Source organism: Eutrigla gurnardus, assembly GCF_963514095.1.
Source record: "Eutrigla gurnardus genome assembly, chromosome: 15".
NCBI classification, from domain to species: Eukaryota; Metazoa; Chordata; class Actinopteri; order Perciformes; family Triglidae; genus Eutrigla; species Eutrigla gurnardus.
The window spans coordinates 13,151,917-13,174,678 of record NC_139938.1 but is presented as its reverse complement, the minus strand read 5'-3'; the positions used below and the strand labels follow the sequence as shown (position 1 = coordinate 13,174,678).

At 41.2% G+C, this 22,762-nt stretch overlaps 4 protein-coding genes and 1 pseudogene across 5 annotated transcripts; all 5 read right to left on the bottom strand.

Moving 5' to 3' along the window:
- Nucleotides 1-249: 249 nt before the first annotated feature.
- On the bottom strand, nt 250-1,279 carry LOC311025318 (olfactory receptor 2AT4-like; annotated as a pseudogene). Its single transcript has one exon. The product of its transcript is annotated as an olfactory receptor 2AT4-like (transcript).
- Nucleotides 1,280-3,102: 1,823 nt separating this feature from the next.
- On the bottom strand, nt 3,103-4,143 carry LOC311025317 (olfactory receptor 2AT4-like; the record flags this gene model as incomplete). Its single annotated transcript, XM_084028168.1, has 1 exon — nt 3,103-4,143. One exon carries the CDS (start codon nt 4,141-4,143, stop codon nt 3,103-3,105), a length of 1,041 nt encoding a protein of 346 aa, XP_083884294.1.
- Nucleotides 4,144-4,579: 436 nt separating this feature from the next.
- LOC311025316 (olfactory receptor 2AT4-like) lies at nt 4,580-8,861 on the bottom strand (the record flags this gene model as incomplete). Its single annotated transcript, XM_084028167.1, has 2 exons — nt 4,580-4,626; nt 7,886-8,861. The coding sequence occupies 2 exons, from the start codon at nt 8,859-8,861 to the stop codon at nt 4,580-4,582; spliced, it is 1,023 nt and encodes a 340-aa protein (XP_083884293.1).
- A 2,497-nt stretch (nt 8,862-11,358) lies between these two features.
- On the bottom strand, nt 11,359-12,321 carry LOC311025315 (olfactory receptor 1M1-like; the record flags this gene model as incomplete). Its single annotated transcript, XM_084028166.1, has 1 exon — nt 11,359-12,321. The coding sequence occupies one exon, from the start codon at nt 12,319-12,321 to the stop codon at nt 11,359-11,361; it is 963 nt and encodes a 320-aa protein (XP_083884292.1).
- Nucleotides 12,322-20,361: 8,040 nt separating this feature from the next.
- LOC311026376 (olfactory receptor 1496-like) lies at nt 20,362-21,324 on the bottom strand (the record flags this gene model as incomplete). Its single annotated transcript, XM_084029899.1, has 1 exon — nt 20,362-21,324. One exon carries the CDS (start codon nt 21,322-21,324, stop codon nt 20,362-20,364), a length of 963 nt encoding a protein of 320 aa, XP_083886025.1.
- Between the last annotated feature and the right edge of the window lie 1,438 nt (nt 21,325-22,762).

Genomic DNA, 22,762 nt, shown 5'->3' with positions numbered 1-22,762 from the left:
ATATTTGAACATAAACCTGCCGCCACAATTGAACAAACATGTTAAAAAAGCATCACTGCTCAGAAAGATTATTTATAGCTTTTGTAGGAGTCTGATAAAAAACTTCAGTATTTGTGGTTAGGGTTAGGTTGGGGTCAGGCTAAGCTATGGGGGTATAGACTTGGACATGACACCTGTACAATAATAGTGTCAAAGTGGATTTATTAAGCCTGTTTAAAGGAAAACTTGGATGTAAGAACATAACAGAGCTTAGGCCTTTGCCCCACTACACTTTGGTCCTGAGTGTTTTATTAACCTCCAAGTTTTGCTCTTACGTTGGTCCGTTTGCCTCGTGCTGATTTTATTTTTCCTCACCAGTGCCAGGGCTCTGATTTTGATCTCTTTGGTTTTCAAACAATATACAATAGGATTGATGCAGGGTGGGATGCAAGAGGACAGAGACAGGCTCAGCACACGCTGGTCCGAGTCGACGCAGATAAAACCCGATCGTAAAAATGGTAATGAGAGGAATGTAAAACACAGCAACAAGGACCATATGCTCAACACAAGTGGTCAGAGCTTTCACCCGACTGTCTAAAGACTTCATCCTGAACACGGTCACCAGGATGCTCACATATGACAGAAGAATAAACATGAAGGGTCCTACAAGGAGCAAGAAAGTAAAGGACGAGGCCATGGACCACTGCATTGTGTAATCGTTGCAGGCGAGTCTAGGTGCATAGTCACAAAAATAGCTGAACACTCTGACAGATTTGCAAAAGGACAGTCGAGTCATTATGCCTGCTGAAAATGCTATCATTCCCAGAGCAAAAGACCAGGTCAGGCCGACAATACAAAACATGCTCCGCAGCGTGTTGATGGAGTTCTGACGCAGAGGGAAACATATCGCGATCAACCGGTCGTAGGCGAGGACAGCGAGTGCAAATGACTCCAAAGTCACAAATGTGTAGTAGACAAACATCTGCACCAAACACAGGTTGAATGGAATGAAATTGTCCTTAACGAGGAATATCTTTATCATGCTGGGAATAGTGCATGTGCTCAGGATTATGTCCACTACTGCCAGGTTGAACACAGCCAGAAACTTTGGAGTGTGTAAACAGTGATGGAAGGCAATGACATAGATCACCAAACTATTGAACAGCACTGTAACCACATAAACAAAGGCTAGAAAGATGAAGTAGACACTGATGAACGGGAACGTTTCAAATCCGATGATGTAGAAGCCCGGAGGATGAATGATGACAGAGTCATTTAAAACGATCCTGTAAAAAGACATAGTTCAACTCCACAGTGTCAGAGGACGGCGTCCGCTTAAAAGCTCTCCAGCCTAAAGAACAGAGAAATCCTGTAATGATTTACATCATCTTATAAACCACACGTATCATTGTCATGCCAGTTCAATGAGAGCATTTAAACACAGCAGTAAACACATTCTCAATGAGTCCACATTTGTGCACATGTGCTGAAAAACAGTGAATATGGCTCACCTGATGCTCTCTTAGTAATTGCTTAGCAGCAGCTCTATTTTTTGCTGCAATCGAAAGCAGCAACTGGATGACTGCGTGTTTGACCTGTGCACGGTGGAAGATAAACTCTCCTCAATGGTCTCTAGAGATAATGCTTCAATTTGACAATAACCTATTAATTGATCCATAAACTCACTCCAATTAAACTTGTTGTTGCACTCAAAGCAAACATCGGATTATTGTTTTGAAGGATGATGAGTTTGAGCCGCTCACGATGCTTTTTAAACAGGGAAAAGTAGGTCAGTTGCTGACATGATTTCTGGATTGTGGAAATGTTGATGATGAATACTTGAATTTAAGATTCATGACAACTTAAGAACTTTCTTCCAGTCACATGGCGTTATTGTGGCACCATGACCTCCATGACCTCACTCAGGGATGGGTTGGAACATAGTTTTGTGGCAACAAACTCAGGAGGCAGAGATTTGTATGGAATCAGAATGAAATAAATGTGTCCTTAACTTACTGCTAGATTTGCTGCTACATTTCACACTATATGTATAAGTCATCAAATGTTTTGTGATGTTTGTGAAGGTAGTTATCATTAAATAGGTCATGTTTGGAGTGGATAGATTTGCAAGCAAATAATTTCGCCATAGATCTATAAAAAATAATTCTGTGACAATTGTGTACGAAGTTACAAGACATTCAAGTGAATAAACAGACAAACATGTGCAGTAATGACTTGTTTAATGTCCCACAAGGATGCTTTTATCATAGGTACAAAACATGGGTAATGAGCTAGTTTATGATGCCATCATCAGTGAACGCAAGGTAATCAGCTTCGGTGGTAACAAACAAGCACTTCACTGTTTAAACTTGAGACTAATTAATCTCCCGTCACTTAGTAATTATGTTAATGATTAAAACTTGTCATTTAAAGTAAACTTTCTAACCTACAACGATCTGCAAACGAATACAACTGTTGTGTGTACCTTGTTTAAATTAGGTGACATGTCTAACCTTATCATCCTCTCACTGACTGCATATCATTCTTTGTTGTCCCATAGTGTTATTTTAAACATGGTCGACCTTTTGAAGGTGTTTGAATCACTTGACTTCCATTCACAATTTTAACTTTGCTAACCATTGTAGTGGCAATGTCCTCTGGGCTTAGAGGAACCTTGTAATTTCTCACATATAAAATGTTTACTGAAAGGAAATTTGTGAATTTCTCACAGCTCTGTATTAAACACATATCAAGATATGTTATATTTGGGTAGTGAGAGACAATAATTATTCATATTTTAGCTGCATTTTTGGTGTGATGGATTTTTTTTAACCTGGTCCATGGAAGGTTCCAAAATATTTGATGACAAATCTTATATTTGAACATAAACCTGCCGCCACAATTGAACAAACATGTTAAAAAAGCATCACTGCTCAGAAAGATTATTTATAGCTTTTGTAGGAGTCTGATAAAAAACTTCAGTATTTGTGGTTAGGGTTAGGTTGGGGTCAGGCTAAGCTATGGGGGTATAGACTTGGACATGACACCTGTACAATAATAGTGTCAAAGTGGATTTATTAAGCCTGTTTAAAGGAAAACTTGGATGTAAGAACATAACAGAGCTTAGGCCTTTGCCCCACTACACTTTGGTCCTGAGTGTTTTATTAACCTCCAAGTTTTGCTCTTACGTTGGTCCGTTTGCCTCGTGCTGATTTTATTTTTCCTCACCAGTGCCAGGGCTCTGATTTTGATCTCTTTGGTTTTCAAACAATATACAGTAGGATTGATGCAGGGTGGGATGCAAGAGGCCAGAGACAGGCTCAGCACACGCTGGTCCGAGTCGATCAGACGCAGATAAAACCCGATCGTAAAAATGGTAATGAGAGGAATGTAAAACACAGCAACAAGGACCATATGCTCAACACAAGTGGCCAGAGCTTTCACCCGACTGTCTAAAGACTTCATCCTGAACACGGTCACCAGGATGCTCACATATGACAGAAGAATAAACATGAAGGGTCCTACAAGGAGCAAGAAAGAAAAGGACGAGGCCATGGACCACTGCATTGTGTAATCGTTGCAGGCGAGTCTAAACACAGGTGCATAGTCACAAAAATAGCTGAACACTCTGACAGATTTGCAAAAGGACAGTCGAGTCATTATGCCTGTTGAAAATGCTGTTATTCCCAGAGCAAAAGACCAGGTCAGGCCGACAATACAAAACATGCTCCGCACCGTGTTGATGGAGTTCTGACGCAGAGGGAAACATATCGCGATCAACCGGTCGTAGGCGAGGACAGCGAGTGCAAATGACTCCAAAGTCACAAATGTGTAGTAGACAAACATCTGCACCAAACACAGGTTGAATGGAATGAAATTGTCCTTAACGAGGAATATCTTTATCATGCTGGGAATAGTGCATGTGCTCAGGATTATGTCCACTACTGCCAGGTTGAACACAGCCAGAAACTTTGGAGTGTGTAAACAGTGATGGAAGGCAATGACATAGATCACCAAACTATTGAACAGCACTGTAACCACATAAACAAAGGCTAGAAAGATGAAGTAGACACTGATGAACGGGAACGTTTCAAATCCGATGATGTAGAAGCCCGGAGGATGAATGATGACAGAGTCATTTAAAACAATCCTGAAAAAAGACATAGTTCAACTCCACAGCCTGTGTTGGAGGGCTGTCTGTTGTCCACAGTGTATACGGTTCTCCAGTCTGAGAAACAGGGAAATCAAATAATACAATACATAAGAGCACTTCTCTAGAGCAGAGATAAATAGGTAAAATGCATCATCTTCACGCCATTCTGAAGAAACACAATCAAACAAAGCAGTATTTGTATAATAGATTCTCAGTCAGAACTACACAGTCAGTCAATTATTCCTACCTGACACTAAATCATGATGACGACCCTGAAAGCAGCATGCAAATGTCTGCATCTGTGACCTGTGGACGGTGACATATATATCTCGGGAGCTCAATCAGGAGACACTGATGAACGGGAACGTTTCAAATCCGATGATGTAGAAGCCCGGAGGATGAATGATGACGGAGTCATTTAAAACGATCCTGTAAAAAGACATAGTTCTACTCCACAGTGTCGGAGGACGGCGTCCGCTTAAAAGCTCTCCAGCCTAAAGAACAGAGAAATCCTGTCATGATGTACAGCTTATAAACCACACGTATCATTGTCATGCCAGTTCAATGAGAGCATTTAAACACAGCAGTAAACACATTCTCAATGAGTCCACATTTGTGCACATGTGCTGAAAAACAGTGAATATGGCTCACCTGATGCTCTCTTAGTAATTGCTTAGCAGCAGCTCTATTTTTTGCTGCAATCGAAAGCAGCAACTGGATGACTGCGTGTTTGACCTGTGCACGGTGGAAGATAAACTCTCCTCAATGGTCTCTAGAGATAATGCTTCAATTTGACAATAACCTAGTTACATAGTTTTGTGGCAACAAACTCAGGAGGCAGAGATTTGTATGGAATCAGAATTTAATAAATGTGTCCTTAACTTACTGCTAGATTTGCTGCTACATTTCACACTATATGTATAAGTCATCAAATGTTTTGTGATGTTTGTGAAGGTAGTTATCATTAAATAGGTCATGTTTGGAGTGGATAGATTTGCAAGCAAATAATTTCGCCATAGATCTATAAAAAATAATTCTGTGACAATTGTGTACGAAGTTACAAGACATTCAAGTGAATAAACAGACAAACATGTGCAGTAATGACTTGTTTAATGTCCCACGAGGATGCTTTTATCATAGGTACAAAACATGGGTAATGAGCTAGTTTATGATGCCATCATCAGTGAACGCAAGTTAATCAGCTTTGGTGGTAACAAACAAGCACTTCACTGTTTAAACTTGAGACTAATTAATCTCCCGTCACTTAGTAATTATGTTAATGATTAAAACTTGTCATTTAAAGTAAACTTTCTACAACGATCTGCAAACAAATACAACTGTTGTGTGTACCTTGTTTAAATTAGGTGACATGTCTAACCTTATCATCCTCTTACTGACTGCATATCATTCTTTGTTGTCTCATAGTGTTATTTTAAACATGGTCGACCTTTTGAAGGTGTTTGAATCACTTGACTTCCATTCACAATTTTAATTTTAATTTCATCTCTGTATAATGTGCATGTAGTTCATGTAACCTGCAGAATGCAAGAGGCTTATTATGGAGCTAGAACAGTCTCATAATTCATAAATGCACACAGAAATTCATAAATGCACAAAAAAGATTTACAAATGTATTTGGGGATTTGTATATACATGTGACTCAAAACACAAATACATTTTCAATGCACACACAAATATGTTTCATTTCATATGTAAGTAAAAAATATTCACATATAAAAAACAAGATTCATAAACATATTTCCAATGCACACACAAATCAAAAAAAAAATCACAAATACATGAATGTTAAAGTATTTGCAATTTTCATCAAATACGCATTTGGGGCTTGTTACATTCATATATGAACTGTTGGACCTGTATTTACAAAGTGCTTTTAATTTGTAAACCTCCCTGCATTTGTGTGTGAAACTTTTGAGACTCCCCTGACGTGACTCTGATCCACAAATGCGTTTTTTCTAAGAGGAGGTTGTCTGTAGCCAATCAGATGTCTCCCTCCTTTACAGCCAATCACGTGAGTGCATTGCGTTGGAGGGATATGGGTGCTAGAGCCAGAATCAACCTTATTTCTGGAGATAATTTCCCTTCTTCCTGTGCTCCCTGTCTTTATGCTGTATAGATTAGGTGTACAGTTATATAAAATCTATTTTTCTTTTATAAAGAAGCATTTTATGGAAGTAATTTATTCCCTCATTCTGGGGAAGATGAACCGGTGCGGGCGGAGTTGTGTTTTAGACTTTTGGGGGAGACACTCACGTGATTGGCTGTAAAGGAGGGAGACATCTGATTGGCTACAGACAACCTCCTCTTAGAAAAAACGCATTTGTGGATCAGAGTCACGTCAGGGGAGTCTCAAAAGTTTCACACACAAATGCAGGGAGGTTTACAAATTAAAAGCACTTTGTAAATACAGGTCCAACAGTTCATATATGAATGTAACAAGCCCCAAATGCGTATTTGATGAAGATTGCAAATACTTTAACATTCATGTATTTGTGATTTTTTTTTAGATTTGTGTGTGCATTGGAAATATGTTTATGAATCTTGTTTTTTATATGTGAATATTTTTTACTTACATATGAAATGAAACATATTTGTGTGTGCATTGAAAATGTATTTGTGTTTTGAGTCACATGTCCCCAAATACATTTGTAAATCTTTTTTGTGCATTTATGAATTTCTGTGTGCATTTATGAATTATGAGACTGTTCTAGCTCCATAGCTTATAGTCTGTTGGGTATTCATGTGGGCCTGATCGTGATATTAGTTGATAGCATATTTTATAACGGTTTAAGTTGTCACATTTAGAAACCAAACACAAAAAAGAAGGAAAAAAAGAAACAGGTTTATTATCTTGGATAACATAAAGACCAATGGGCTATGATGTGCCTAATGGATCTTGCTTAGGAGTCCGCTATTGATCAATATGCTTTAAAGATGCATAGAGATCAGGTCTCACATCATGCCTGCCATATGATGATGTGTTTCGTCTCCTACAAACCTAACTAAAACGATTTTGTTTCATATTTGAAAAATCTGCATGTCCCGTCTCATGCTTCAAAATCCATGTTGACTTAATATCTAACCAAGACAGATGTTTACCCAACTTTAGTGCTTTTGAGGTTATTGTAAACCAGTATAACTATTTCCTTGTGTTGAAGGGGAAAAATGTCCTACTTTTAAGGAGACAGGGTTTCATGTGACATAATATCAGATGCAGGATGCATGGAATCACAAACTGGTAAAAGATCTGACTCATTGCTAGAGTGATAATTCAGTAGTTTTAATCCGTGCAACATCTCATCAAATATAACACCAACAACATTCAAGCAACCTAAAGTTTTATTACATTTTACATATTTTTACATGTCATCACAAGCGACATCTTAGGAAGGTTCCAAAATATTTGATGACAAATCTTATATTTGAACATAAACCTGCCGCCACAATTGAACAAACATGTTAAAAAAGCATCACTGCTCAGAAAGATTATTTATAGCTTTTGTAGGAGTCTGATAAAAAACTTCAGTATTTGTGGTTAGGGTTAGGTTGGGGTCAGGCTAAGCTATGGGGGTATAGACTTGGACATGACACCTGTACAATAATAGTGTCAAAGTGGATTTATTAAGCCTGTTTAAAGGAAAACTTGGATGTAAGAACATAACAGAGCTTAGGCCTTTGCCCCACTACACTTTGGTCCTGAGTGTTTTATTAACCTCCAAGTTTTGCTCTTACGTTGGTCCGTTTGCTTCGTGCTGATTTTATTTTTCCTCACCAGTGCCAGGGCTCTGATTTTGATCTCTTTGGTTTTCAAACAATATACAATAGGATTGATGCAGGGTGGGATGCAAGAGGACAGAGACAGGCTCAGCACACGCTGGTCCGAGTCGATCAGACGCAGATAAAACCCGATCGTAAAAATGGTAATGAGAGGAATGTAAAACACAGCAACAAGGACCATATGCTCAACACAAGTGGTCAGAGCTTTCACCCGACTGTCTAAAGACTTCATCCTGAACACGGTCACCAGGATGCTCACATATGACAGAAGAATAAACATGAAGGGTCCTACAAGGAGCAAGAAAGTAAAGGACGAGGCCATGGACCACTGCATTGTGTAATCGTTGCAGGCGAGTCTAAACACAGGTGCATAGTCACAAAAATAGCTGAACACTCTGACAGATTTGCAAAAGGACAGTCGAGTCATTATGCCTGCTGAAAATGCTATCATTCCCAGAGCAAAAGACCAAGTCAGGCCGACAATACAAAACATGCTCCGCACCGTGTTGATGGAGTTCTGACGCAGAGGGAAACATATCGCGATCAACCGGTCGTAGGCGAGGACAGCGAGTGCAAATGACTCCAAAGTCCCAAATGTGTAGTAGACAAACATCTGCACCAAACACAGGTTGAATGGAATGAAATTGTCCTTAACGAGGAATATCTTTATCATGCTGGGAATAGTGCATGTGCTCAGGATTATGTCCACTACTGCCAGGTTGAACACAGCCAGAAACTTTGGAGTGTGTAAACAGTGATGGAAGGCAATGACATAGATCACCAAACTATTGAACAGCACTGTAACCACATAAACAAAGGCTAGAAAGATGAAGTAGACACTGATAAACGGGAACGTTTCAAATCCGATGATGTAGAAGCCCGGAGGATGAATGATGACAGAGTCATTTAAAACAATCCTGAAAAAAGACATAGTTCAACTCCACAGCCTGTGTTGGAGGGCTGTCTGTTGTCCACAGTGTATACGGTTCTCCAGTCTGAGAAACAGGGAAATCAAATAATACAATACATAAGAGCACTTCTCTAGAGCAGAGATAAACAGGTAAAATGCATCATCTTCACGCCATTCTGAAGAAACACAATCAAACAAAGCAGTATTTGTATAATAGATTCTCAGTCAGAACTACACAGTCAGTCAATTATTCCTACCTGACACTAAATCATGATGACGACCCTGAAAGCGGCATTCAAATGTCTGCATCTGTGACCTGTGGACGGTGACATATATATCTCTGGAGCTCAATCAGGAGACAACTTTAAACATTTTGCAAGAGCCCATCAGTCAAGTTAATTTGATCCTTAGAGAGTTGTGCTATAGGTTATTTTTTATTTAAAAAAGGGCGTTTTTTAATTTTATTTGAGTGATCATTTAAAGATAGATAGACGCTTGGTAAAATAAAATAGAACAGAATTTAATGAAGAAAAGAGAAAAAAGGAATGTAGATCACGGATAAGGACATGCTAGGGTTTAAAAATATATTCAAGTCCAATAATCTTTTATGAAGACAAATGTTTGAATTTTAATGTGAAAGATTTACATAACACTCACTGCTACTGTGATCTAAACCTTTCTGGAGTCATGGTGCAAATTTACATTTATTAGGGCTGTTTTGACTAAAGAAATTCACTTAGTTGATTTAATATACAGATCTTTGGCATTGCTTTCCCAAATGAATCACACAAAACCACCACATTTGTGTTTACTATGTACTCACGAGTTTCTTGTAAATAAAAAGTCGAATGAGACAAATTATTTTTCGTAAACCAAGAAGATACTTACTATCAAAATTCTAGCACATAAAAGTGCAGGCTTTGCCCAATAAAATGGCACAGAATAATCTCAAATTCATACATTTATATTTAATTCAATAAAATGATAATATCACAATATTTCCACTGTTAGCATTGATGGATAGACATGATGTGTCAGTAAACAGTGACAAACACATCTAATGACTCGTTTATTGCACAATGTTCCCAGAGGATGCTTTTATCGTTAAACAGGCCAAAACAAAACTCTTCTAATGAGTTTATGTTGCCATCCCCAGAGAATTTTAGTTAATGACCTTAACTTTAACAAGCAAACCTTTTACTGATTACACTTCAGACTAATTACTCTCAGTTGCACCTATTAGGAATAACAACAATTAAAAAAGGAGGGTAATTAAAGCTTTAAAGAGCCACAAGAGAGAAGTTGTTGCCTTGATACTCCGCCAAGTGTCGTAACTACCTTTTTAAAAAAAAATCAAATTGCATAATTAAACTAGTTCTGCTTTGGTTTATGAAGATTTACAAATACAAAGTTTCATTCAGACTCTAAACTAAATTTTCCGTTTTGTACATTGATTGCTTTTTAGGCACAATTCCTCTCACAGCAATATACCGCTGAAGCTTGGTTTAAATGACATGCCCCAATATTCACCCGAGAAAGTCTGAATGGAACAAACATGTACATATACAGTTTCTCTAAAAAAACAAAAATCCTTTTCTCCAATACCTCATTTAATACCACATTTAAAAAAAACTACAAATAAACGGGGAGATTGAAGTCAACCCATGTTTTCATATGAAGGGTTGTGCCCTCTTTGTGGTGCGAACCCCTTCGTTCAGTATGATTAGAAAATGCATTTCTGATGCAGCACACCGACTTAAAATCTCTTCAAGTATCTCAGCTCAAGACAATAATGAGACCTGCTGTTTTTCAGACAATTTATGAAGAATATAAATGTGAGTTACAGTAAAGTAAAAACAAAGTGTTCCAGATCGGAGTGATTCAGGTGCACACAGAGCCAGAGCAGTCAAATATATCATACAAATAAATTAAAATACAGCTAAGTATATTGTATGCCTAAATACGTCAGTAATATGTACATAATGGCAGAATAAATACAAAGAAATATGAAGAGAAACACATTCTTGTGTAATAGGGAATAAATAACATGACAAATAAATATTAAGAAAAACACATTATTGTGTAATAGGGAACAAAGACATAGAGCACTGGCCCTCACAGATAAAGGCTCTATCATCAGCCATCATCAGCATCATCACTCTAATAGGCCTTAAAGAGTTTCTTATTTTTTTACAAGCATCTTATTTTGTTGTATAGCCTCTCTGTGCAAATCAGCCTGACAAGATTGTAGCCTGCTTCATAAAACGGTTGGGCTGTATCACAAATGCGTCGATAATGTTGGACTTGACCAAAAGGTATAGTGTCTTGAAGCCAGTTATGATGGGAACTATCCGATTTCAGCACAGTATTTATTTGAATTGTTGTCTTCCTTTATACTGCAGTGTGGAATTAGTGTGGACTGCTTCATGTGACGGATAAGTAAAATAGACCTAACAACATGCATTCATACACACATAGTCTTGACTGTTAAAGATTGCTTTTGTAGGGAAACACATTGTCAAAGGCTGGTTTTCATTCTATGGACCAGTGCCACGGCTCTGGTTTTAATCTCTTTGGTCTTCAAGGAATATACGATGGGATTGATGCAGGGTGGCATGCAAGAGGCCAGCGACAGACTCAGCACACGCTGGTCCGGGTCAATGGCTCGCACATAAAATCCCAATGAAAATATGCTGAATATAGGAATGTAAAACACAGCAACGAGGATCAGGTGCTCGACGCAAGTAGCGAGAGCTTTCATCCGGTTACTTAGCGACTTCATCCTGAACACGGTGACCAGGATGCTGCCATAAGACAGAATGATGAAACTAAAAGGGGTCATCAGATTCACCATACTGGAAACCGAAGCAACTGACCACTGCAGGGTGTAATCGTTGCAGGCGAGTCTAAACACGGGCGCGTAGTCACAGAAATAGCTGAACACACTGACCGAATTGCAGAATGACAGTCGAGTCATGATGGCCGTGCTGTGTGCCATACTTCCCAAATTGTAAACCCAAGTCACGCCAACGATGCACAACATGATCGTCACCGTGTTGAACCGGTTCTGACGCAGAGGGAAACATATGGCAACGAACCTGTCGTAGGCAAGTATGGCGAGCGCGTACGACTCCATAGCTGCCACGCTGTAGTACACATACATTTGCAATAGACATAGATTGAACGGAACAAAGTTGTCCTTAAGGAGGAATGTCTTAATCATGCTGGGAATCGTGCTTGTGTTTAAGATCATGTCAATCACTGCGAGGTTGACCACAGCCACAAATTTTGGTGTATGTAAGTTGGAGTCTTGAGCAATTATGTAGATCAATAAAGCATTGGAAAGTAGTGTAAACACATATACGAATGCTAGGAAGATAATGTAGAGGTTGATGAAGGGAAACGTCTGGAATCCGATGATATAAAAGCCAGGAGGATGAATGATGCCGGAGTCATTTAAAACGGTCCTGAGAGAAGACATAGTTGGACTGGCTCTGTGCCGAGGTGCGTAAAAACTCTCTGGTCTGAAAAGGAGGGAAAAGTACATCTTATTACCTATCTTTCAAATTATATACTTAATGTCTTTGTCAGGGTAAATGTATAATTCATTATATTTAAGAATCAATGAAACTTTAAGTAAGCGTAAACAGACACGTATACATTTATGCACCATTAATATAACATGCAACAGAACACAGTGTGTCTTTGGCTCACCTGTTGATGAGCACTTTACACAAAGCGGCTCCATATTCTGCTGACTCCAATAGCAGCCATTGAACGTCTGCATGTCTGACCTCTGCACAGTTAGAATTATACCCTCTTCATCAGCCTCCAGAGATAACACGCAACCTTCTAATTAAGAATAATATGGATCAACAATATAGTAATGAGCAGTGCCCTTCTACTGAAACGAGAGATTTGTATTCTAACTTATCTTGTTGGCACCACAAACATATTATTGTCCTGTGATTCCAAGCACCTCATTAATCTTTATCTCGAGGGCAGGAAAACATGCAGGTTGTAATTAATAGCCTCAACACTTATTACTGAATACCCCAATCAGCAACCACTTTTATTTCCATCTGACAATATGAATCATGTTTATTAAGCCTGTCAATAAATTTGGAAGTGGGTTTGACACTTCTGTTTTCAGTTACTTGTGCCTTTTAAGGAATTCAAACATTTATGTAATTAACAAATTAATACAAAAAATAATATCAATATTATATTGTATGCTGCCGACGTGTTCTCGCTTCAAAGGTAGATTTACCCTTAATATATAATGCGCCGAAATCCCTAACATCAAATGTATTCATCTGTACTTTAACATATAAACTGACAGATAGTCGAGACCTGATCATGATCATCCTAATGTTAACCAGATGGTTGATGTGCAAAATCCCCACTCGTTTACTGAACAACCTGCGTGTCATCGCGCTGCTCCAACTCTGCCTGCCTGCGGGTGCGCCGCACTAGCGGCTACGTCCCAGCACATGTAGATGCCAGAGAATGTTGGCTACGGCCAAGATCAAAGGCCGAGGAAGAGGGGGACCACACTCACGTTTGATGACGCACACGGGTTACGTTTGCCGGCCAAGAGATAGGAAATGTGTTGTATTTCTCTGCAAGGTGGACTGCAGGTGGCGTCGAAGGGAAGCACTTGCCATTCGTAGGTGGTGGGTTCCCGCTCTTTCTCCAGGTTCCGCCAAATGAATCTAACGAGGGCCCGGGCCCAGTGAATCCAGGGTTAGCTGGTGGGGGAAGGCCAGACCACCGAGGAGGGGGGGAGTATCCCCCGAACCTTCAGTGGACTCAGAGTCTCCGAATGATGAGCCGCTGGACCGTACTCTGCCTTCCTCAGGGAAGGCATCTCCCTGGGTCACGCCCAGGGGGTGACGATCCATCCCCAGCTGACGGCCCGTGGCAAGCAGAGGTCCGAATAGAGAAGCCGACATGATGGAGCTGTTAGTAGCATAAGCATATGGCATTCCCAAACCAAGGCTGCCTTACTTCGACAGTGGCAGGGAGAGTGATTTTGTCTTGCTCGACATGGCCTTAGGAAATCCGGTGAGCGTCCTGTTGTGGAAAAAAATGAATCTGCCCAATAAAGATCAACAACCAGGATCAGCTTTTTCTCCGAGGTTTATTCAACAAAGTATTTTCGTCTGCAGAGGAAAATAACGTTCACCCCTGCCTTCTGATGCAAAGGTTCAGAGTCAGCAGGAACGACCCTGAGTCTAACAGCAATCTCCCTTTTAAGGAGGAGGAATCATACTGTAGACAAAAGATGGTTCATGTCCTATCTGACAAAGACAAGAAGTACACAGGCATTCATTTTAGTCATAGCATAACAGTTGAGAAGAGGAGATGCGGATCGTCTGACCTGACAAAGATTTTGATTATAAATTACAAACATCCAAAATTCCCATTACAGTCCATACCCATCTGTCAGAACATTTCAAGTTCCAAATCCTCCAAGGCCATATAAAGCTCCCCAGTGCCTACAAGCTAGCCAAATCACACATGTATGCTAAAGATCCGTATAGCGCTGCCCTGGCTGCCCTGCGAACGAGATACGGACAACCGCGCCAGCTGGTCCAGGGTGAGATCAATAGCATCCTGAACACCCCGCCAATCAAGATGGGTGACAATGCCGCCTTTCAAGAATTCACCTTGTCGGTCAGAGCTCTTGTTGGGCTGTTAGAGACGGTAGAAGGCCAGCATGGCAGTGAACTGAAGTGTGGATCCCATGCAGACAAGCTTTTGGGGAAACTGCCTCCCTCCTACCGGGACGGATTTGTGGAATACTGCTACAAGTATGGCCTCCTGAAGGATGGAACCAGCCGGACATACACCATTCAGCATCTGTCCACGTGGCTCGACACGAAGGCGAGGGCCAGGAACATCACTCAGCAGTTGGCCTCTAATGTCCAGTGGGACAGGAAGGAACCCGTGGCTGGGGTGATGAGATGCAGGGAAGGCCCGACAGCTCTGTATCTCACGGGAACATCCCCACTGCCCAGAGTTCCTGCTGGTCCTCAGCCTAGGCCTACGGATCGTCCAGCCGAAGCGGGGACGAATACGAACCCCTCGGCTAAAGACAGGAACCGATTCCCGCCTTACTGCCCTTATCAAGACAATCATGAGCACTTCTTTGGTTCATGCCCCACGGTGATGAGGTTCACTCCGTCCCAGCTAAAAAAGTGGATTGCCGATAACAACAGATGTCATAAATGCACTCGTCGCCATCCATCAGACGATTGCACCCTGAGAAAGCCTTGCAACCTGTGTAGCAAGCTCCATTTGACTATTCTGCATGATAGTAGTGGTGCCGATTCCATTGATCCAACCCCCGTCATGATGGTTCAATCTCCTCGGGATGAAGCCGTCTACCTAGACCTGCCTAACCGATCACCGAGGGTCCTGCTGAAAGTTCTAAAGGTCAAACTGCACGCCGGAAACTATAGCCTGGAGACGTTTGCCCTGCTCGACGATGCTTCCAGTCGGACAATCCTCTTACCTGCTGCTAGACAGCCTCTTCACCTCCAGGGGGAGCCAGATGTGCTTCACCTTCGGACGATTCGGCAGCGGATAGTCCCTGTGCATGGAATGAATGTGTCCTTTTCCATATCCCCTGCTGAACGCCCAGGGATAAGATATTCCATTCACAATGCCTTCACTTCTTCCTGCCTTAGGTTGGCTGATTCACCACAAGGAGATTCAGAAACTGCTGGAAGCTGGTTATGTGACCATGGTGGAGGACTCAGACGACAAGCCGCACCAGTCGGAGGCATGGTATCTACCGCACCACTTCATTAAGCAGGCTAGTGGGAAGCATAGGCTAGTCTTCAATTGCTCGTTCATCTTCCGAGGACAAAGCCTGAACAATAACTTACTCCCTGGACCTACCTTGGGTCCATCTCTCCTGGGGGTTTTGCTCCGCTTCCGACAACATTCAGTAGCCATTAGTGGTGATATCCGCGCCATGTTCCATCAGGTCCGTCTCCTGCCACAGGACCGGGCCCTCCTTAGATTCATTTGGCGAAACCTGGAGAAAGAGCGGGAACCCACCACCTATGAATGGCAAGTGCTTCCCTTCGGCGCCACCTGCAGTCCATGCTGCGCCATTAATGCACTACAATGCCAGGCCAGGGACTATGAAGGCACGGACCCGGAGGTGGTGGACTCTGTGGAGAACTCATTCTATGTGGATAACTGCCTCCAGAGCCTGCCGTCATCCACCGCGGCCAAGAACATGCTGGAGAAGTTGCGCCTCCTGTTGGCTAAGGGTGGATTTGAGATCAGGCAGCTCATGGATCGCTGGCTCCTGTGGGAGCAGGAATTGGCCGATCTACATCAGGTCCAGATGCCCCAGTGCTATGTGCCTGCATCAGCTGATTCCCCGACCACCAAATGGGATCTCACTCCCTCAGGCAATGTTCGCCTCCACCAGCTTCGTTGGCACCCGTAGGTGGCGCCACAGTCAACTTCTCGCCGACCATTTCTGGTCCAGATTCGTCCGAGATTACCTACCCAGCTTACAGCCACGGGGGAAATGGAGAAGGAATACCGCCAACATGGCTGTTGGACAGACCGTTCTAATCATTGACCCTCAATCCCCTTGTGCGCTCTGGCCTGCTGGACAAGTCACCCAAGTCATCTCTGGGGTGGATGGGAGAATCCGGACAGTTGAGGTCAGAGTGGGAGATAGGAGCTATATCCGGCCCGTGGCAAGGCTCATTCCCTTGCCAGAATTGAAGGAGGAGGATGAACCTCGTGGCTCTTCCTCGGGAGTGGAATTTGCCACAAATTCCGGGGCGACTGTGCAAGATCCCCACTCGTTTACTGAATAACCTGCGTGTCATCGCGCTGCTCCAACTCTGCCTGCCTAGAGCGCACCCACGTGACTATGCCCCAGCGCACGGAATACACAGCTGGTGACGATCAGCTGATTCTGGACGCCATATAAACTCACCTGTTGCCGTACGCCACTGTTTGCCTCCGGATCGCTTGCCCGAGAATATCACACGTCTCCTCTTCTCCTGGCCGGCAAACGCTACCCGTGTGCATCCTTCGAACGCCACCGTTTGCCTCCGGATTACTGGCCCGAGAAATACAACACATCTCCTATCTCCTGGCTGGCAAACGTAACCTGTGTGCGTCATCAAACGTGAGTGTGGTCCCCCTCTTCCTCTGCCTTTGATCTTGGCCGTAGCCAACATTCTCCGGCGTCTACATGTGCTTGGACGTAGCCGCTAGTGCGGCGCACCCGCAGGCAGGGTTGAGGAGGAAGCAGCGACCACGTGCCCGCTATGCCGGTCACGGGAGTATTTAAAGACTCAGTATATTGTTTACCCTTAATAATAATTTATGTTAATGTTTATGTTATGTTAATGGTGCAATGGTATTTATGTAAAGTTATGATGTGTGTTGTGCTGATTATGGGGTGCTTTCCCTCTATTAATTTCGCCTCTTTTGTTGTTCCAGCACACACACACCCCTGTACTAACTGGACTCTGGAAAAAAGGTAAAAAAAAGGAAAATAACTATCAATAAATGCCCGTATGTGGCTCAAAATGGAACCTCTGCCTTGTCCTCTGTCCAACTCCCAACCATCTGACCATGGTTAGCCTGTCCAGACTTTCTCCACCTGACCCAACGCCGCACCTCACCTAGAGTGTACGACTCTTTTTCAGTTGAGTATTGATCAAAAGGACAGTTCCTGATGCGTTTTGAAAGATAGATGAGGCAGGAGTTCAGAACACAGAACAGTTTCCTGGCTAGCTGCTGCACTTCAACTACATCACCTTCACCTCAACTTGGTCCAATTAAATCCAATCATCCTCATCTTGTCATTCCCCCTTAACCTGAGCTCACTGGCCTTGCAGGGACTTGTACAGGCCTTCAAGGCTGAACCTGCCTACCTCACAAGGGCAATGATTATCTATGGAAGTATTTCTGTGCCATCTGAGTTTGAATATGAATTTCTAAGATTGACATTTTTCAGTATCAAAATCAGACTTTGAATTTTAAAAAACATAAAATTTCTTTTTTTGCCTCTGAATTTGAAAAAATTCAAAAGAATTTCAGTAGAAAAAAAATTCAATTTCTAGAAAAAATTCAGTCCAAAATAATTCAACATCTCAAACAATTAATTCAGTCTAAAAAAATTCAACGTCAAAAAATTCAGTGTAAAAAGAACCAGACTCAACATCTGGGTCACCAGGGAGAAGCAATCGATCCCTCATCATGTGACACCCACCCAGGTAGGACAGACCGGTCTGGCCATGGCCACAAACGCAGGTGATTGTGCGTGTGTGTTCGAAGTGCCATACTAACTTACTGCCTACTACATAGTCAACGTGTATGTACTGCATACCGCCTACTAAATGAACGTTTGAGTATGCTGTTACCCTCAGACTGTTCACATGGAAGTATACACATCTCATATTTTTTTTATTAACTTTATTGACATCTCGTCTTCATCTTCTCTCACGTAACTGAATCGATTACATTAGCGGTTCTAGCTCCTGTTTAATGGAAATTGCTTATCAATATATAAAGCATGATTACTATTACACTTTATTAAATATATCTAAATATTTTTTAAGTCAAATTACCATTGTCAAATGTTTTCTACAGTTTATTATATATGCGCGCTCCCACGCTTTCCCTCTTTCATCCTCTTACCTGAGTAGCTGCTTCACTCGCCATCTATTGCGACTATTAAGCAGCTTTTATCATTAATCGTCCATTCATAGATCGTATTATACCTCTGACCACGGAACACCAGCACTTTCACAGCGGAGACGACAGAGGCAATCGGCCCGTCGGAGGAGGTACATTATTCACAAGTACATGGAATTTGGAAATTGCTTCTGAAGTAAGTAATTATGCTTACTATCAAAATTCTAGCACATAAAAGTGCAGGCTTTGCCCAATAAAAAGGCACAGAATAATCTCAAATTCATACATTTACATTTAATTCAATAAAATGATAATATCACAATATTTCCACTGTTCGCATTGATGGATAGACATAGTGAGTCAGTAAACAGTGACAAACACATCTAATGACTCGTTTATTGCACAATGTTCCCAGAGGATGCGTTTATCGTTAAACAGGCCAAAACAAAACTGTTCTAATGAGCCCAGTTTATGTTGCCATCACCAGAGAATTTTAGTTATTGTCCTTAACTATAACAAGCAAAACTTTTACTGTTTACACTTCAGACTAATTACTCTCAGTTGCACCTATTAGGAATAACAACAATTAAAAAAGGAGGGAAATTAAAGAGCCACAAGAGAGAAGTTGTTGCCTTGATACTCCAAAACGCAAAAAAATCCAGTTTTTGTATAATTTTGTGTGAAAATGCAAAAATATTCACCCGAGAAAGTCTTAATGGAACAAACGTGTACATATATGAGTCCAAATACAGTTTCTCTAACCTTTTCTCCAATACCTCATTTAATACCACATTTAAAAGAACGACAAATAAACGGGGAGATGGAAGTCAACCCGTGTTTTCATATGAAGGGTTGTGCCTTCTTTGTGGTGCGATGAGCCCCTTAGTTCAGTATGATTAGAAAATGCATTTCTGATGCAGCACACCGACTTAAAATCTCTTCAAGTATCTCAGCTCAAGACAATAATGAGACCTGCTGTTTTTCAGACAATTTATGAAGAATATAAATGTGAGTTACAGTAAAGTAAAAAACAAAGTGTTCCAGATAGGAGTGTTTCAGGTGCATACATAAGAGCCAGAGCAGTCAAATATATCATACAAATAAATTAAAATACAGCTAAGTATATTATATGCCTAAATACGTCAGTAATATGTAGAGTGTTTACATAATGGCAGAATAAATACAAATAAATATTAAGAAAAACACATTATTGTGTAATAGGGAATAAATAACATGACAAATAAATCTTAAAAAAAACATTATTGTGTAATAGGGAATAAATAACATGACAAATAAATATTAAGAAAACCACATTATTGTGTAATAGGGAACAAAGACACAGAGCACCGGCCCTCACAGATAAAGGCTCTATCGTCAGCATCATCACTCTAATAGTCCTTAAAGAGTTTCTTATTTTTTTTACAAGCATCTTATTTTGTTGTATAGCCTCTCTGTGCAAATCAGTCTGACAAGATTGTAGCCTGCTTCATAAAACCGTTGGGCCTTATCACAAATTCGTCGACAATGTTGGAATTGACCAAAAGGTATAGTGTCTTGAAGCCAGTTATGATGGGAACTATCAGATTTCAGCACAGTATTTATTTGAATTGTTGTCTTCCTTTATACTGCAGTGTGGAGCTGGTCATCCTCTTGGAAATTAATGTTATTTTTTAGAATAGAATGGCATTCAACATTTGTCGTAAGCAATCAAGAAATTATGAAAATAAAACCATGCCTGCTTCCTCTGACGGATCAGTAAAATAGGCCTAACAACATGCATTCATACACACATAGTCTTGACTGTTAAAGATTGCTTTTGTAGGGAAACACATTGTCAAAGGCTGGTTTTCATTCTATGGACCACTGCCACGGCTCTGGTTTTAATCTCTTTGGTCTTCAAGGAATATACGATGGGATTGATGCAGGGTGGCATGCAAGAGGCCAGCGACAGACTCAGCACACGCTGGTCCGGGTCAATGGATCGCACATAAAACCCCAATGAAAATATGGTGAATATAGGAATGTAAAACACAGCAACGAGGATCAGGTGCTCGACGCAAGTAGTGAGAGCTTTCATCCGGTTGCTTAGCGACTTCATCCTGAACACGGTGACCAGGATGCTGCTATAAGACAGAATGATGAAACTAAAAGGGGTCATCAGATTCACCATACTGGAAGTCGAAGCAGCTGACCACTGCAGGGTGTAATCATTGCAAGCGAGTCTAAACACGGGCGCGTAGTCACAGAAATAGCTGAACACACTGACCGAATTGCAGAATGACAGTCGAGTCATGATGGCTGTGTTGTATGCCACATATCCCAAATTGTAAACCCAAGTCACGCCCACGATGCACAACATGATCGTCACCGTGTTGAACCGGTTCTGACGCAGAGGGAAACATATGGCAACGTACCTGTCGTAGGCAAGTATGGCGAGCGCATACGACTCCATAGACACCACGGCGTAGTACACATACATTTGCAATAGACATAGATTGAACGGAACAAAGTTGTCCTTAAGGAGGAACGCCTTAATCATGCTGGGAATCGTGCTTGTGTTTAAGATCATGTCAATCACTGCAAGGTTGACCACAGCTAAAAACTTAGATGTATGTAAGTTGGAGTCTTGAACAATTATGTAGATCAATAAAGTATTGAAAAGTAGTGTAAACACATATACAAATGCGAGGAAGATAATGTAGAGGCTGATGAAGGGAAACGTCTGGAATCCGATGATATAAAAGCCAGGAGGATGAATGATGCCGGAGTCATTTAAAGCGGTCCTGAGAGAAGACATAGTTGGACTGGGTCTGTGCCGAGGTGCGTAAAAACTCTCTGGTTTGAAAAGGAGGGAAAAAGTACATCTTATTACTTATCTTTCAAATGAAATACTTAATGTCTTTGTCAGGGTAAATGCATAAGTCATTATATTTAAGAATCAATGGAAACTTTAAGTAAGCGTAAACAGACACGTATACATTTATGCACCATTAATATAACATGCAACAGAACACAGTGTGTCTTTGGCTCACCTGTTGATGAGCGCTTTACACAAAGCGGCTCCATATTCTGCTGACTCCAATAGTAGCCATTGAACGTCTCCATGTCTGTCCTCTGCACAGTTAGAATTATACCCTCTTCATCAGCCTCCAGAGATAACACGCAACCTTCTAATTAAGAATAATATGGATCAACAATATAGTAATGAGCAGTGCCCTTCTACTGAAGTGTATTTCTCTTCAAACTTATCTTGTTGGCAACACAAACATATAATTGTCCTGTGATTCCAAGCACCTCATTAATCTTTATCTCCAGAGCAGGAAAACATGCAGGTTGTAATTAATAGCCTCAACACTTATTAAAACTGAAACCCCAATCAGCAACCACTTTTATTTCCATCTGACAATATGAATCATGTTTATGAAGCCTGTCAATCAATTTGGAAGTGGGTTTGACACTTCTGTTTTCAGTTGCTTGTGTCTTTTAAGGAATTAAAACATTTATGGAATTAACAAATGTGTACAAAAAATAACATAAATATTATATTGTGTGGTGCCAACGTGCTTTTACTGTTCTCGCTTCAAAGGTAGATTTACATTTACATTTACATTTAGGTCATTTAGCAGACGCTTTTGTCCAAAGCGACTTACAATAAGTACATTTGTCAAAAGAAGGAAACAAAGAAACCACAACATATCATTGCCGATAAAGTAAGAGCTAAAAATAGAACAAGTGTTAGATCCTCGTCTGAGTAAAGTAGTAGCTGTTCAGCAAAACATACCTTAAGAGCAACAGTGCTATGATCAAATTGCTATAGGTAAGGTTTGGTTTTTTAAAATCTGAACAGATGAGTCTTGAGCCTTTGTTGGAAGATGGCAAATGACTCAGCTGTCCTGACATTAGTCGGGAGTTTGTTCCACCACTGAGGCGCCAGAACAGAGAAGAGTCTGGACTTTGCTGAGTGACATTTGTTTGATTTCAGCGATGGTACCAGCCGGCCAGCTGAAGTAGAGAAGCGAAGTGCTCACCTCGGGGCGTGAGGTTTGACCAGTGTTTGAAGGTAGATGGGTGCTGTTCCATTGATGGCCCTGAAGGCCAGTGCCATCGTCTTGAATTGGATGCGTGGTGCAACAGGAAGCCAGTGGAGGTCAAGGAGGAGGAAGGTCACATGGGAGAATTTGGGTAGACTGAAGACAAGGCGTGCTGCAGTGTTCTGGATACGCTGCAATGGTTTA